Here is an 18029-nt window from a genome sequence, read left to right as displayed (position 1 = left end):
AGAACAAAGAAAGTTTCTTTTTAGAAAGAATAGAGGAGTTAGTGGAGTAGTAGACCTTATAGATAATGCTTCAAAAGGATCCCAACAGATTCTTATCAACTCATAGAATGCTTTGGAAGGGCTCTTTGGGAAGATCTAGTCTAGCAATTCCCAACCTTTTTGAGTATTTTTTAAACCGTCAAAAGATTCTATTGATATTCACTTTTTGACTGAGAAAATGCATGATGACAAAAAGCTACTGTAAACCTCAGCAGCATTTTAAAATGAACTTGCATTTTAGTAATTATAGCATAAAGTTTGAAAAATAGTAATATACACATGCAATACGTTAATTGATCTGCATGTCTGTTTATAATATCGACGTATTTAATGAAATGGAATTCTTGGTGGTTCTCAGTCTATAGTCTTATCATCTAAGGATTAAAAGCAGAAGCTACTCTTTACCTTTAGGTCTATTTTGGAGAACCCTACTTGCAATTCTCCAGAGAGCCACGAGGTGGCACTGTGACATAGTGTTGGTAATTTAGGAAACAGGAGAGACAGGGAGGATTCAACAGGTGTTCAAGTACAGATGAATCAGCTCAACCTGAAGCAACTGTTAGAGAATTATACTCTGTTCTCACTTAAGACCATCAGCACTGCCACAGAAAATGACTGAGCGCTGACTTCTCAAGAAATCAGGTGAGGGACTGGTTTCCGAAAAAGCCCTTGAGGTATTTATTTGGGCAGAAACTAGGTTTCCCCTTTGCTCCTTTCTTTGCCCATGTCTCCTCTAAATATCTCTTTCCCCTCCAGATTGCATGCACATTCGAAAGAAAGATCTCCAGTGGGCCGGAGAGCCTGGGTATTCTGAAACGCTGCTGCTGAACACAGCTAAGATGGTGAGGCCAGTCTGAGGCCTTTTCTAATCTGGATAATGGTCAAGGAGTTAGTACTAGTGAAAAAGTGGAGAATTTGGCAAACACACTTGCATTTGTTCACCTTCACAAAGCACATCTGGATTTCTATTTGAAGGCAAAAGAAATCAATGGCAAGGACTTCCCAATTCCAGAATAATACTTTCCCTACTGCTGGCCTCAAGGGATAAGGAGTAATCACAAGGACAAAGCTAATTCATCTCTTATTATACCACTTCTCTGATTGATAGGCATTCCATATCTAATGGTGAGAAGGAATCTAAAAATACTGCCAAAGGTGTTGCCTTATCCTGGGCTCCAATGGGAACAGAGCACAACATCATGAAGGTTCTTAGCAGGACTGGTATGAAGTGGCCTAAAATTAAGGGCACCAAAGCCTTTGGCACAAGGCTGCAAGTTATACCTCAGAGCTACCCTAAGTCATCACTTTTATCAGGACTATATATGCTCGATGAGACATCAAGAAGGGCAGCAAGACCAAAGGTCTGGAGCAACCAACTAAAATTCATATCCATTTATATAAGCTCTGATAGACCATGTGTTCTGCTTGGCTGGTCAGAACAGCCACACCCTAATGAATGAAGAGTGAATTCCTAGTAAGGAGAACCCAAATTCTGTATGGGAGGAGGAGGACAAAGGCACTATATATGGATCCAATCTGGAAGAGAGCAATCATGGACACATGAAAGGCTAATTACCTGCTCCTCTCAAAAGGGATCACTTTAGATTATGGAAAATGAATGTCTAGGTGGTATGGAGATGAGAAGGGCAGAGAGAAAAGTGCCTGAAATTAGTAATCCAGGGTCTGTTCTCTCAGCCTTTGTCTATATGAGGCTGATACAGGAAATACCCCAGAAAGAGACCAAGCAAAGAAATGCTAACCGAGAAAAGGAAAGCCTACAAGACAATCTCTGCATCATTCCAGGACTATATATGGAAGTACAAATGGGAAAGCTCTAGTCACTTAGGACTATAGGATGAACAAAAGGCTAATTATTCAAATCAACAGTGTCATTTGACCATGGTCTTACATCACTGTTAGTAATATGTGCTAAAAACAAAAAAAATCCTTATCAAAGAGAGTTGGGAAAGAGTTATCTGGTGTTCAACAGATGGTCAGCTCTGTATGTCATTCTGTATATGAACAAATACAGATCCTCAAAGGCTCCTTTCTGGCAGCTTAGCAAGCACCACAGAAATGAAACCTATTTTATAGCTATAAAGGATCTCTGAGATGTCCACCCCTTCATTTCACAAAGAGAAGAGTGTGGGAGGAGTACCCAGGGAGGGGAATCATAGGTTCTAGGCCCACGTCTCCCAACTTCAAGTTCAGGTTTGAGAAAAGCAAAATTTCTTTCCTCCAGTGATCCCTTAGCAGTGATAAAAGCAAAGTTGATTGGAAGAGCATTCACTTTCCAAAGTGTTTTGTATTCACAATTCTGGGAACTGGCAGGAATTATCACCATTTTATAGACATCAACTGAGGGCCAGAGAAGTTGTCTAAGGTCAAAAGTTAGTAGAATTAGGTCCAAAATCCCAACCCAGATATTTATAATGACATCAATAAAATACAACACAAAACTTAAATCTCATGGCTATCTATACTTCTGGTTAAAAAAGGGGAAGATGATCTATGTTGTCGATGGTGTATCTACAGTCTGCAAGACTTCCTCAGATCCTCTGACTCAGAGTCCTCAGACAAGGACCAGTTTCCCAGTTTCCGTTCTTTGGATGAAGACTTTATACTAAGAAAATGACTCAAATTCATGACCAAGGAAATAAGGTGCCACCACTGAGCTGACTTTCATTCGCGTTCTTGCCAAATGACATGACTCACTATACTCTCTGCTTTTCCATCCTGTCCTCTCTAAAAGCATCCATGCCTCTGGCTCAAGCAGCTGCTTGGAATGAACTGGCTATCCCATCACCAGAGGCTTAAGTCCATCCACCTTTTCCTTCAAGATTTAATTTGGATGCTGCCTTTGACATCCTCCATGATAAAAATAGTTTATTATTTAGCTAATTTCTACAATTTCTCACTGCATTCTGCTTTCCTCTCTTATGTTCTTATCTTTTTATTTCTACTCTTACTGGAAAACAAGACAGTGTCATGAAAACAACAATAGACACAGGGTCAGAAAACAGAATCAAATTCAGAGAATGCCATTTAACAATATATGACCATCACAGCTACTAATAAGCCTTTTAAAAACTCACTTTCTTCATCAGTATAATGCGGACAGAATTCAAGTCAGCAAACGTTTATCAAGAGTTTATTATATGCTAGGGTTGTAATGAGAACAGTAACAAGAACAAAGGTAATCCATCCTTACATGATAAAGGTTTGGATTTTTGGGTTTTTTTTTTTTTTTTTTTTTTTTTTGCACAGGACAGAATTTAGGGAAGGAGGGCACATTTCTGCACAGAGTAAGTAGCATCAGGCTAATTCTAAGACAGAAAGAGGAGGAAAATGCATTTGGAGAATGTGTTGATGCTTGTGCATGACGGAAATGAGATGGAACACTTAACAGTTTTAATATGGCTGGAAGCAAGTATTATGAAATAAAGTTGGAGCCAGGCTATGAAGGCTTGAATGGTGTTATTTTCCCCAAAAAGACCTAGGAAACATTGCAGACTGTTAAAGTAGTGAAATGGTCAAATGACAACCTACAAATATCTGGCTCATATATGGCTTTGTAAACTTTTACATCTATCAATAAACTAGTATATATTAAGTGCCTAATCTATACCAGGACCTGTGCCTTTATAAAGCTCCTAAATTTCAGGAGCCTACTGATATTCTTGGGGGGGGGATGAGGGGGAAGATGACATATTCTGCTATATAGAATATATAAACATATATAAAAATATATACCGAATAAGTATAAGAAGCTAAATCTTTTTTGGAGGGAAGGAGGAGGAAGAAAAGTACTAAAAGTTAAGGAGATCAGGAAAAGTTCTAGGAAGAGGATTTCATAGTGTGAGAACTGAGCCTTAGAAAATGAGGGATTTTAAGAGGCAAATAAAGGATCTAAGTAGAGTCACTGCCAAGACCCAGTGGCATCTGATGGGAGAGGTGCCGTATGGGAGGAACAGGATGGCGGCCAGTTTGACTAGACTGTGTGGTTTATGAAGTAGAATCATAAGTTAATAAGGCTAGAAAGGCTAGAAAACTAGGCTGGAGATGCTTGTGAAGTCTTTACCCTCCATTATTCAGGAATAGTTCACATCTAATCATGGAGGAAGTGATCTGGTTAGCCCTGTACTAAAGAAACATACATACATCACTATCACATATGTATGAAAAAAGGTCTTGGAGCCCAAAACTCATTTCTATCTTTTTTTCCCCTGTTTTTCCCCAAGTTCCTAACTCCTTATCTTATACACAGTGATTATTTAATACATGTTTATCTATCGATACATGAATGTTGGTTCTGCTGGGTTCTGTGGTCAAAACTAGGACTGCCTTGTTGAAATTTGTGCAGTCTTGAAGTTTTAAGAGTTCAACATGCATTAATTCAATACCTAACCTCATTCAAAGGAAACAGAACAGAATAATGAACTCAATAAAAGGTAGAAACTGTGGGTTAAAGTCCTTTTAGAAACATGCATGCCATCACCAGCACACACTTTTTCTCGCCCCTCCATATCCAATCTGTAACTTTGGCCTGTCACTTTCACCTGTGCAGCATCCCTTTTCTCCTCTGATGTTGCCCCCACTCTATTGCAGACCCTCATCATCTCTAGCGTGGAAAGTTGCAATACTCTGTTTTTTTGTTTTTTTGTTTTTTAAATTTCATTTTATTTATTTATTTATTTATTTATTTTTTGCAATACTCTGTTGAAGGGTCTGTCTTCTCCAAGTCTTTCCCACTCCAAAAACCATTCTGTTGGCAAATTTAATAGAAGATCATATCTTTATCACCCCATTAAGTCAATAAACTCTAGTGGCTCCCCTATCACTTCTAGGATCACATAAAAACGCTTTGTTTGATATTCAAAGTCCTTCACAGAAGTCTCTGGCCTATCTTGGGAATTGTACCAAGCACACTCTAAAACTCTTAAGCTAAATAAAACCAGTGTTGGCAATTTCTATAAAGGGAATCCCCTAAACCTATGAAATTTTAAGTCCAAAGAGAGGGAGGGGAGGGAAAGGAAGGGAAACATAGAACTAGAAACAAAAAAAGTTTTTTTTTTTTTTTTTTTTTTTAAAAAGGAAGTTAACCCTTTAAAAATAGACTAACTCCAAACAAGTATATACCTTCAAAGAACTTAATTAGCAGGGTCATATTCATTATAGGTATATAATCTGTAAGTCCCAACCTGAAGCTCTAGAAATTACCAAATCCAAGTATTGCCAGAAGCGGCTCTAATTGTCTGTGTGATCTCCCCTCTCCATCAGACTGGGAATTTCTTGAGAGAAGCATAATCTCCTCTAATTCTGCACCTTTCCCCCATCTCCTCCCCATGCAGGAAATCCAGTAATATGGTGGTGCTGAAGGGATAATTTTATCATCACAGGATTCTGCAGATCCCTCAGTGTTTTTTGTTTCAAACATTTAGCCGCATTTTGTACAGCTTGAGCATTTCATTGCCATTGTGGTCAAAATCTGACTTTTTATATGATCATTCTGCAACCATGTTGGATCACAGTCTTCTATAGTATACTCAAATTACAGTAACAGTTCAATTAACACAAATTGCTAGAAATGAGTTCAGATTTCTCTTTCTGACATAGCCTGGCAAGGTTATTTTTTTCAAAAGGTTTTTTAATTAAGGACAATACAAAGATATCTATGGGAAATCCTACACCAGAAATAATAGCTCACATTTGTAAAGTACTTCATAATTTAAAAGAAAAACTAAAATGATTTATATACATCATCTTTTTTTATTCTAACAACCCTATAAAACTATAACACAGAAAATATTATTCACATTTTAGAGATAAGGAAACTGAATTTTGGAGAGATTAAATTCAAGGTTATCTATCCCAGATCCCCTGATCCCAAAACCAACTCTTGGCCACAACTACTTTTCTTAACTAATAATTTAGTGTCCAAGGTTTATGAAACCCTTTGCATACAATTAGATAAATGACCACGACACTCCCTCCTCTGGACTCTTTCTCTTGACTCGGTCCAGTTCTCCTTTCACAAATCTAGGCAGCCTCCCTACACCAACATTTGTCTCTAGCCCTCCAGGTCACCTACCTGAGGGGGTGATGAGGAATTCAAAGGGTCTTTTGGTGGTGGACTTGAGGAAGGTGTATCTCCAGGAACATTACCTACATTCTGTGTCTGACAGAGTTTCCTGAAAAGCAAAATTATACATGATTTAAAGAAAGCATTCTTCATCAGAAGGTTAAGATGAGTTTTGTTTTTTTTCTAGGACTATGTGAACCTGGCCTTGACACATATTAAAAGCTGAGGCTCCCTGAATACATTAGCTGACTGCCTATCTCTTAAGTTAAATTCTCCTGAATAAATTTTCTGAATGGTTACAAAGGAAAAAAATTAGCTCTGGAGTCTGACTGACCATTTTTAATTCAAGGTGGCTAAAGGAGAAATTAGGCATCAACAATCAATGAAAAAGCCTCTGGTTTACTAGTTTACCCCCTAGCACAAGTGAATCTATGATTTCACTGGCACAAGAAATGCTCACATATGGAGACTACCTTTACTAAAGTAGACCAGCACCTTCTCTGCACCTTATGAATGTTAGAAAAGCTTAAGTGATTTGTTTGGGTAGGACAGCCAATTGTGGATCAGAACCCAGGCTATCTTCACAACTCTGGGACCAGCTCTCTAACCACCATGACATATTGCCTTTCTCATGAATTATGAGATGATTCAGACCAGTTCCAATGGTCTTGTGACAAAGAGAGCCATCTACACCCAGAGAGAAGATCGAGGGTGAATCATAACATAGTATTTTCACTCTTTTTGTTGTTGTTTTATTTTGTTGTTGCATTTTATCAATGCAATATATCTAATATATTATTCTTTCTCATTTTTGATTTGATTTTTCTTGTGTAGCAAGATAATTGTATAAATATGTAAGTATATATTGGATTTAAAATATATTTTTACCATGTTTAATATATATTGGATTACTTGCTATCTAAGGGAGGGAGCAGAAAAATTGAACACAAGGTTTTGCTAGAGTTAATGATGAAAAATTATCCATGCGTATCTTTTAAAATTTAAAAAGCTTTAATAAAAAAAATTATCTGAAAAAAAAAAGAATTCAGTGAATTAGCACTGAATTCATACATTATTAATTAATGTTAACTAATCCAATCCAGATTAATAAATTCAACTCTTTATTCCTCTAGTTTAGATCTCTGGGCTTTTTCCTAAAGGATCATAGAGGGACCTCAAAAAGAAGATCCAGTAAGAGGAAGACAGGTTAGTTCTCTTCTTTCATCATTATAACCACAGTAGAAAGATTTCCTCAATTTGCTAATCATTACTAGAAGAACTTACTGGATGCACCTAGAAAATTTTTAAAGCTAGAAATATGGACAATCAATAACACACATTCATCTGACTACAAAAAGTGACAAGGTCTCTAATCTCTGCAAGGATGAGAGAACTGCTGCTGTCTCTTTCAGTTCTAATATTCCATGTCCCTAAATCCTGCCAACTCTGATCCTGTACTTGGGCCATGATCTGACTGGCCCAAGTATTCCTCCTCCACTGTACCAATCAAAATCTGCCCACACCTTGTCTACTTGTAGTATTTTTGTCCACATCACTGAATATTCCTTCAGAGAAGAGTGACTTGATGTGTTAGAGGCCTTTCTCTGGTTCTTTTTATTTATTTTTTATCTTCTATTATTATTCTGTTTGTATATCACCAGTACAGCATTCACTTTTCCCATGATGACTCAACTTCCTGTCTGATCAACTATACCCTGGATGGTGGCTTTTACACTTCTTCTCAAGATTGATGATACGTTCCATTTTCCTTAGATATCTTTATTTTTATTCTGAATGTCAGTTGCCTCTATGGTAAAATTAAGACCTTAGACTAGATGGCTCCAAGCTCATTTCTATCTCTATGATATGATAATACACTCTATAAGAGTATGTGAAAAGGAATTCAAAAAAGAAAGAATAATCACTTTACCATAATCAATCTTAGTCCCAGGGGGTGCCCAAAAAGAGACAATGAGAGAGACTAGAGAGAAAAGGGAGGGTTGTTCACCCTTTTACCACATAAATTCTTGACAGAAATAATGCCATTACTCCTATAACAATGAATTTCAAATATTTATTTAATATTTACATTTTATTTAATTTTAAACTTGAATGTAATATTTCTTTTGAAATAGAGCTTTAAGATTTTTAAGTTTTATATTGATTTGCTTCTCATTGTCTGATGTTAAATGTTACAGGTGCTCTTCTATCCATTTTAGAGACAATGAATCTGATGAGGAATTCAAATCTAGAATTTCCTAACAAGTCTAGCACTCTATTCACTTTCCTACGCTTCCTTAAGAAGTGAGAGAAATAGGCATAAGAGAATCAGTATAGCTGAATAAAAGGATCTCGGGTTTTGCCTTGTGGTCTACAAATGATTTCACCTCAGCCTGCTCTATCACCTGTAAAATAAGCATCAAGGCCCTTCCAGTTCTGATACCCACTATGTGCACTGATGGCTCTTAAAAAAAATGAGCTATGCAACAAGGACCCAGAAGTCACAAGATGAACATAAAGAGCACTCACAGCTCAGGACAAGAAATGAAGCCCCTTTCTCCACTTCTGAGGCCCCCATATATATCATTTTTTCTGCTTTGTAGCTATGCTGCCTACATTAAAGCAAGAAAGTCTTCATTTACACAGTAAAAAGATATCCTTTCAGGGTCCTATTTGGGATTTGTTGCCCTAAGTAAATGCCATGATTTCAGACAACATAGCAAACATGGAAGAATAACTTTTTTTTTTTTTTTTAAACCAGACAGGCTGTGTGGACAGTTGTAATTTTCCAGTTAGGTTATAATTCAAGGCACTGAATATGTTTAAATTAGTTACAACAGCCCGGTTTTCATTTTCCTAAGAATTGCCAAAGAGATTCTAATACTTTAAATGACTTGGTTTACAGTCTTGGAGATGAGCAGCAGTCTCTTTAACAGTGTCTCATCTCCAAGCCAAATTGTGTGTTCAGATCACGGAAATCGTTCAATACAAAGAATGGCATTTTGTTGGCCAAAAATCATAAGAAAAATGAACCTGAAGAAAAATTTTAAAAAGTCAAATTTTCACCTTCTTGTCAGGATGAGAGAAAATACTGCATTTATGGCTACAGATTTCCAAAAGCTTTTGCACTGACTCCATTGGTCTGAAGTTCTTGGGCACAAGTTTCAAGTATTTTGTAACCATAGGGAGGTTTCATAGCAGAGTGGGATTCTTTGTAAGGAAAACCTCAGAAAACAGTGGAGTCCACAAACCCAGGCCTTTGCCGACTCTGGATCTCTTGTTTACATTTCCATGGCAGACAATCATCCAGGCTGTTTTTGGACTCTTCCCCCCTGCCCCCACTTTAGGACAGCTGTTGGTTAAGAACTACTTTCTCAGAATGAGCCAAAACTTGCCTTCCTGTCCTGCCCACTATACTCTATCATTTGTAAGCTGGTACTCGCTCCCCCCAATTTGGTAAGAAAGCAAATGTTTAAATAAATGATCTGCCTTGTGATCCAGATTCAAACAGAAACAATGGCAAAGTGAGGCCTTGATCTTGTTTAAATAAGGGAGGCTACTGCCAGTTCTGATTCTAGCTGGGCCATTTTACTCCTGTTTGAAAATATCTGTCAATTTCATGCCATTTAAGAAATCTCACTTAAATGAAAGATCCCTGGCAAGTCGATGCATAACTGACTGGTACAAGAGGGAGGGAGGGGCTCACTGTGTCAGGCTGAGTGCATTACAAATATTATCTTGTCTGATCTTTACAACCATCCTGACAAGGAGGTACTGTCATCATAACTTTTTCAGATGAAGAAACTGAGGCACAGAGAGGTTAATGACTTGTTACGGGTTCCTCAATGAGTGTCTGAGGCCAATCTAACTTCACGCATGGCACTCTATCTACTGAGTCACCAGATGCCTCAAAAGGACAAAGCTGACCACAAATGTCTTAAATGGTTTACAAAGCATTTTCACATCCATTTCATTTAATCTTTGCAACCACCTTACAACTGCCCAAACTTAACAGCAGCTCTGATAACATGCTTTATCTCTCTCTCTCTCTTTCTCTCTCTCTCTCTCTCTCTCTCTCTCTCTCTCACACACATACACACACACACACAGACACACACACACACACACACAGACACACACACAAATAAAAATGAAAAACTTGACTGCAAGTCAGCTTTAAGGAAAGCTGAAAAGGATTAAGCTTTTAGGCAGGACATGTACAAATTCATAAGGAATGATAAGCAGAGGTTCTCATCCTTCCTGCCCCCAAACAGCAGCAGCAGAGATTATATTTAATAGCAGATCCAAAGAAATGTGTTGTGAAAAAAATTTATTAACTGTTTTCTAGGCTGTCAAATTACTTTCCTTCTCTCATTTCCTTGCTAGTAAAATGGGGTCACCAATATTTACAGTTCTGACCTCAGCAGGGGCTTGTAAGGAAATTTCTATGAACTCTGATTCCTGGAAAGATCTACCTGATCATGAAGCTTCAATGTGTCCCCAGTGGTTCCTTTTCCCAAGGGCAAGCTGCAAAGGACTATACCTAAGCCATTAATGGCCTCAGGCAGTCTTTTCCCCCAGTGCAGCTAGCTGGAAGATGCTCTCCTCTCAAATTCTGCAGGTTCAGTAATTTTCTATTGGCTTCTGACATGAGCCAAACATCAAGCCTTAGTCCAGGCCTATGAAACCAGCATGCCTTTTTCTACCTTTCTCAGACCTAAATTAAATAAAATCTTATTTAAACAGCCAGCATGTAGCCTATGCATTTCAGATCCTGCTACACACAGATTCAGATAATTGAGGAGCGCATGCAGAATCCAGTGAGGGCACAGTTCACATGACAGCACTGTGAAGGTTGAGGAGTAGGAGTAAGCCTACATATAGTCAAAGGAATATGACACATTATTTGAGTTACCTAACAAGAATTCTTTTTAGTAACTGCTGATCTCCTTCTGAATATCCACGCCAGTCCTTCTGAACATCCTTGTACATGCAATCTTTTAATGTGTATGTGCTGTCCTTGGCACTCAAGTTGGCAACCTAGAAAAAGAGAAGCACTCAGTCAAATGAATGAGGAGCATGGAGGGAGGAGGGGAAACCTCAAAAAGGGAATACAAAATCTTAGGGATCACCCAGTCCAACCTAACTCATTTTCTAGAAAGGAAAGCAAGCTCCACACTGTAGACTTACATCACCCAGAGAGGCCTCACAGAGGCCAGGGACATTGGTCTCCTTGCTGTCCCTCACACTTGATACTCTTCCTCCTCATCTCTGCTTTCTGGTTATCTTGGCTTCCTTCAAAGTCCTAGCTAAAATGAAAGCACCTTTAATCTCTTCCTAGTCCCCTTTAATGTCAGTGACTTTTCTCTGATGCTCATCTCCAATCTATCATGTATATATCCTGTTTGTACAAGGTTGTTTGCATGTCACCTCTCTTATTATACTTTTTTTCCTATACATTTATTTTTGTTTCATGGTTATAGACTAACAAAGCACTAATGTTTTTAAGACAGAATTAGCAAGTGTTATATATAAAAAACAAAGCATTAATGTGGTAGTACAGAAGAACAATCAGCAAATGCATGTATTAGTGTCCTTTTTTACACTTCTATTGTCAAGGCACAACATTATTGCCCATTAGTCAAGAAAATGTGTTTATTTTACACAAATATCTGTGTTTCAGATCTACACAAGGTGGTTACCTCATTAAACTTTTTAGGGGTGTTTAGCACAGTGCCTGGCTTATAGTAGGAACTGACTCAATCTCCATACCAGGTCAATCCATTCACTTCCCTAGAACAGATTCTGGACTTTCCCGTAAACTTTGTCCATCTCCTGTTTCAGGAACATCTTTTTCTCCTGCTGCTGTTCCTCTATCCATCCCTCAAGATCAAATGTCAAGTTACTCCCCATGCTAAGCAGAACTCTGTGTCTATGTAATTTCTTCATTATGGGTCCTAATTCTTCAGAGTCTCATATTCAGCAGCAACCCTTAAAAAAGCTGAAGATAAAATACATGCCCTCAAGCTCTCTTGACCTTAAACACTCTTCTTTTAAGTAAGGAAAGAAGTAGGAGAAACCCCAAACCTCACTTCCTCTGAAGTGAAGCACACAGCCTCACACACTGATCTTTGAAATAGCATGCCCTCTCACTGATGGTCTGCACAGCGACAAGGATATTCCAAAATTACACAATACTTTTGGAGAGTTCTGTCCTGCGCCCTTTTCACTTCTGCCTCTGAACCACTTCATTTGGGGATGCCATCAGCTTCCTTGTTAATTAACAATCCCTAGGCTATCTCTTCTGCCCCAATCTCTCTGCTGAACCTTACTCTCACAGCTCCAGCTGCCTTTCATACATCTCATACTGGATATCCAGTAGACATCTTAAATTCTACATGTTCAAAACCGAGCTCATTATCTTTTCCCCAATGCCTCTTTCCAAACTTCCTACTACTGTGGATGGGAAGAGCAGCCATGGTCACCCCAGCTCCTTACTATCTCCCACCCCCATATCCAGGGCACATCCTCACCTTTATAGCTTTGGAATCTCTCTCATATACATCATATACAGTTCTCAAATAGACTACCTCCTCGCTGACTCTGGCACCGTTTCAGTACCAGACTCTGGCAGGAGCCTCCTGTGTCTGTCTCCAGCCTCTCCCTAGTCTACCCTCCATTCAGTGGCCAAAGTCCTTTTCTTAAAGTATCATCTGTCTCACAAGCCCCTCCCCATTCAACAAAGGCCAGTGCTCCCTATGATCTCCAGAATCAAAAGAGATACTGTGATGCTCCAAGACCTTCCTAACGTGTATGTCTCCCCCCTTCCTGCCTGGTATTTTCCCAGCTATCCCTTTACACCTCCCTACAGATTGCAATCCTGCTGCTCTCCACACAAGCCCGGCTTGTCCTGGGTATTTGTGCTGGGGGGTCTTCCAAGCCTGGAATGCTCTCCCTCCTGTTTTCCCCTCTTGCCTAGCTTGGTTTTATTAAAGTCCCAGCCAAAATTCCATTTTCTACCAGCAGTTTTTCCCAGTCCCCCTTAATTTGTGTTTCTTCCCTCTGTTGGTTTCCAACTTATCCTGCAGGGAGCTTGTTTGTGCATAGTTTCCTGCATGTTGTTTCGACTGGGACCAGTCATTTGATAAATATTTATTAAGTACCTACTATGCACATGCTAGGCAAAAAGAGGCGAAAAAGACAGTTCCTAGCCTGGAGTGCGGAGCCTGGAGTCAGGAAGATCTGAGTTCAAATCTAGCCTGACACACATGCTAGCTGTATAACTCTGGACAAATCCCTTGGTCACTGGTTGCCTGAATTAGAAATGATAATATTACCTATCTTCCATGGCTATGATAAAAATCAAATGAGATAGTATTTGCAAAGTGTTTAGAACATACCTGACACACAATAAGTACTATATAAATGCTAGCTATTAAGTGTCACCAGAAGTAAGAAACCATTATAAGAGAGAAGGCATTAGACCTAAGAAGGGTTGGGAAAGAGTTCCTGTAGAAGATGGAATTTTAAATGAAACTTGAACGAAATCAGGAGGTGGAGAAGAAGAGGGAACATGTCCTAGGCACAAGGGACAGAGATAAGTGGAGGTGCGGAGCCAGGAGATGGAGGGTCTTGTTTTTAGAGCAGCCAGTACACCAGTATCACTGGACTGAAGGGTACATGTTGGGGAAGAAGGATGGATGGAGCTAGGTTAGAAAGGGCTGCATTTGGTCTCTGATCCTGGAGGTAACAGGGAACCACTAGAGTTTACTGAGTAGACCAGTGGTCAGACCTGCAGGGCAGGGGCTGTGTTTTGCTTTTCTCTGTATCCCTAACACTTAGCACAATGCATGGTCTACATACTAGGTGCTTCATTAATGCTTATTAGCTTTCAGGTGATAACACATTTTTCCCATAATTTCATAATTATGTCTGATGTCTAGGCAGATCTGGCCACCTTAACAGGGCCAATTCCAGAAGGCCCACTTTCTCTGTGATATTAATCTGAGAATTTGTGAAAGATAAACAATAAATGCATATAAATTTTTGAGGGACATTTCTGTTTAATTGAATATTTTGGTATCGTTGATAAAGACACAACTACAGAATGCATATGGCATGTGCTTTCTGGCTAAAGCAAAGGCAAACAGATTACTGCCACAACAGCTCTTATGGAGAAAAAAGAAAAAAGGCTGAGAATTTAATCAGTAACAGAGCTGTCCCATTCCAAAAAAAACCCCACCTTTTTCCTATTGTCTCTCCAATATTCTACTTCTATTTCTGTCATGGGAATCACAGAATTCTGGCTGGAGTGGGCAGCTTCAGAAATGAGAATTTCAACCTAATTTACTCATTTTGAGAGAAGAGGAAACGAGGCTACAAGTAAAGAAGTAATGCAATCACCTTTGATCCAATAGTGTTACTATTAGGCTTTATCCCAAAGAGATCTTAAAGAAGAGAAAGGGCCCCACATGTGCAAAAATGTTTGTGGAAGTCCTTGTTGTAGTGACAAGAAACTGGAAACTGAGTGGATGCCCATCAGTTGGAGAATGGCTGGGGAAGTTATGGAATGAATGATATGGAATAGTATTGTTCTATAAGAAACGATCAGCAGGATGATTTCAGAGAGGCCTGGAGAGACTTACAGGAATGATGCTGAGTGAAATGAGCAGAACCAGGAGATCATTGTACACAAAATCAATTCTGATAGATGTGGCTCTCTTCAACAATGAGATGATTCAAACCAGTTCCAGTTGTTCAGAGATGAAGAGAGCCATTCACTCCCAGAGAGAGGACTGTGGGAACTGATCGTGGACCACAACATAGCATTTTCACTCTTTTTGTTGCTGTTTGCTTGCATTTTATTTTGCTTCTCTCTCTTTTTTTAAATTGTTTTTTGTTTTGATTTTTCTTGTGCGGCACAATAATTGTATAAATATATATGCATATACTGGACTTAACATATATTTCTATCATGTTTAATATATTGAATTACTTATCATCTAGGGGAAGGCATAAGAGAAGAGGGGAAAAATTGAAACACAGGGTTTTGCAAGGGCTAATGTTGAAGAATTGCCCACATATTTTTTTTTAAATTATAATAACTTTTTATTGACAGAACCCATGCCAGGGTAATTTTTTTACAACATTATCCCTTGCACTCACTTCTGTTCTGATTTTTCCCCTCCCTCCCTTCACCCCCCTAGATGGCAAGCAGTCCTATATATGTTAAAAATGTTGCAGTATATCCTAGATACAATATATGTGTGCAGAACCGAACAGTTCTCTTGTTGCACAGGGAGAATTGGATTCAGAAGGTATAAATAACCCGGGAAGAAAAACAAAAATGCAAACAGTTTACATTCATTTCCCAGTGTTCTTTCTTTGGGTGTAGCTGCTTCTGTCCATCCTTGATCAATTGAAACTGAGTTAGATCTTCTCTTTGTCAAAGAAATCCACTTCCATCAGAATACATCCTCATACAGTATCATTGTTGAGGTATATAATGACCTCCTGATTCTGCTCATTTCACTTAGCATCAGTTCATGTAAGTCTCGCCAATCCTCTCTGTATTCATCCTGCTGGTCATTTCTTACAGAACAGTAATATTCTATAACATTCATATACCACAATTTACCCAGCCATTCTCCAATTGATGGGTATCCATTCATTTTCCAGTTTCTAGCCACTACAAACAGGGCTGCCATAAACATTTTGGCACATACAGGTCCCTTTCCCTTCTTTAGTATTTCTTTGGGATATAAGCCCAGAAGTAACACTACTGGATCAAAGCGTATGCACAGTTTAATAACTTTCTGGGCATAATTCCAGATTGCTCTCCAGAATGGTTGGATTCGTTCACAACTCCACCAACAATGCATCAGTGTCCCAGTTTTCCCGCATCCCCTCCAACATTCATCATTGTTTTCCAGTCATCTTAGCCAATCTGACAGGTGTGTAGTGGTATCTCAGAGTTGTCTTAATTTGCATTTCTCTGATCAATAATGATTTGGAACACTCTTTCATATGAGTGGAAATAGTTTCAATTTCATCATCTGAAAATTGTCTGTTCATATCCTTTGACCATTTATCAATTGGAGAATGGCTTGATTTTTTATAAATTAAGAGTCAATTCTCTATATATTTTGGAAACGAGGCCTTTATCAGAACCTTTAACTGTGAAGATGGTTTCCCAGTTTGTTGCTTCCCTTCTAATCTTGTTTGCATTGGTTTTGTTTGTACAAAGGCTTTTTAATTTGATGTAATCAAAATTTTCTATTTTGTGATCAGTAATAGTCTCTAGTTCATCTTTGGTCACAAATTTCTTCCTCCTCCACAAGTCTGAGAGATAAACTATCCTATGTTCCTCTAATTTATTTATAATCTCGTTCTTTATGCCTAAATCATGGACCCATGCCTACACATATTTTTAAAAATAAAAAGCTTTAATTAAAAAGATGAATTGCCCCCCCCCAAAAAAAAGAAGCGATGCAATCAAGACCAGACACTTTATACAAGGCAGTCAAGATCTGATACTTTTTTTTTTTTTTTTTAAAGTAACTACTTCAATAGCCAGCAAATTTTTCCTATGATAAATGATTCCTTTTAAAGAGGTTCTCTTAAAGACTGCTAGGGTTAAAGGAATACTGAGTAAAAAGGCAATTTAAATTGAAGCTTCTAGTTATTAAAACAAGAAATCCATGCTCCTTTCCCCATTATGGCTCTGCTGGTTGGCAGATCACCTCATTGAATCCCCTTTTAGATTGGAGAGATTAAAATCTTTTCAGGAAGGAGCAGGGAGAACCCAGGTTCATAAGTCCCTTCAAGCTCAGATATCCTATGATTCTCAGTCTCAATTCCATGAAACCAACCCTGACAACTATGGCACCTGCAGATCCTCTCCCTTCATCCCCTTTTCAGAATCTCTTTGACATTCTGTGTCTGCCATATCTTTCAAGAGATGCCAGATATTTAAAGTGATAACGTTGTATTGGCTCCCAAATAAATATGAACCCTGACAGTAGATACCACGTAAATCTTTACACATGCAATCACTGGCCTATTACATTCTAAAACTGATGAGAAATTGCCTTTTTAGGAAAATGTTATCAATAAGACAATTTAGAATTCCTTGGAAAATAACCCCAATAAACACATTTTGGTTAAAGAAGAAACTATGCAAACACACATTAAACTCTTAAAATAACTAAATTCTTATTTTAAGAATATTTCATTGAGGCAGCTAGGTGATGCAGTGGATAGAGCACCAGCCCTAAAGTCAGGAGGACCTGAGTTCAAATTTGGCCTTAGACACCTAACATGTTCGCTAGCCTGTGTGACCCTGGGCAAGTCATTTAACCTCAATTGCCTCAGGCAAAAAAAAAAAAAGGAATATTTCATAAGGTACAAAATGAAATCGAGTCAATGCTAGATTTGTTTTGTTTTACTTGACATATTATAAGGCTTTCTTTTTAAAATTTGGGATGAGAAGAGAAAGGGGCTTTCAATAGAGTTGTAAAAAAAAAAAAAAAGGAAATTATTTTATTTGGTGTTTAAATTCCAAATAAAAACATGGTTTATTTGTTTGTTTTTTAAATGATGAATACTTCACCAATTGAAGCCTAATTAACTAAAAGATTATTTTTTATTAAAAGATAAAGGCACACCAGAGTAATTTACATATTTTAATTTCATCTGGAGAGGCAGTATAGTATAGCAGATAGAGAACTGGTCTTGAAGTCAGAAAGAACCAGGTTCAAATTTCACCTCTGTCACCTCCATCAAACAAAGCCTGACCCCCCCCCCCCCATGATGGGGAACATTGGCTGTTTTCCCTTTTCTCACCTCCCTCTTAGGTCCTCTCTAGTCTCAGAGCTCTGGTGCACATGGTCTCTCTTTAGATTATTTT

General features: G+C 38.4%; 1 protein-coding gene and 1 long non-coding RNA gene across 2 annotated transcripts in view; one reads left to right on the top strand and one right to left on the bottom strand.

Moving 5' to 3' along the window:
- ELL (elongation factor for RNA polymerase II) overlaps window positions 1–18029 on the bottom strand; it is a 131192-nt gene that overhangs the window by 16846 nt on the left and 96317 nt on the right. Inside the window, exons 6-7 of the mRNA XM_051972314.1 lie at window positions 11037–11161; window positions 6131–6230 (exon numbers count right to left, since the gene is read on the bottom strand). Of these exons, the coding sequence (XP_051828274.1) occupies window positions 6131–6230; window positions 11037–11161 (225 nt within the window). The remainder of the gene's footprint in view (window positions 1–6130; window positions 6231–11036; window positions 11162–18029) is intronic.
- On the top strand, window positions 4–5124 carry LOC127545213 (uncharacterized). Its single transcript, XR_007949614.1, has 2 exons — window positions 4–681; window positions 796–5124. It is a non-coding gene; the product is annotated as an uncharacterized LOC127545213 (long non-coding RNA).

The sequence above is a fragment of the Antechinus flavipes genome, chromosome 1, assembly GCF_016432865.1.
Source record: "Antechinus flavipes isolate AdamAnt ecotype Samford, QLD, Australia chromosome 1, AdamAnt_v2, whole genome shotgun sequence".
Lineage (NCBI taxonomy): Eukaryota > Metazoa > Chordata > Mammalia > Dasyuromorphia > Dasyuridae > Antechinus > Antechinus flavipes.
This window is presented reverse-complemented; position numbering and strand designations above follow the sequence as displayed.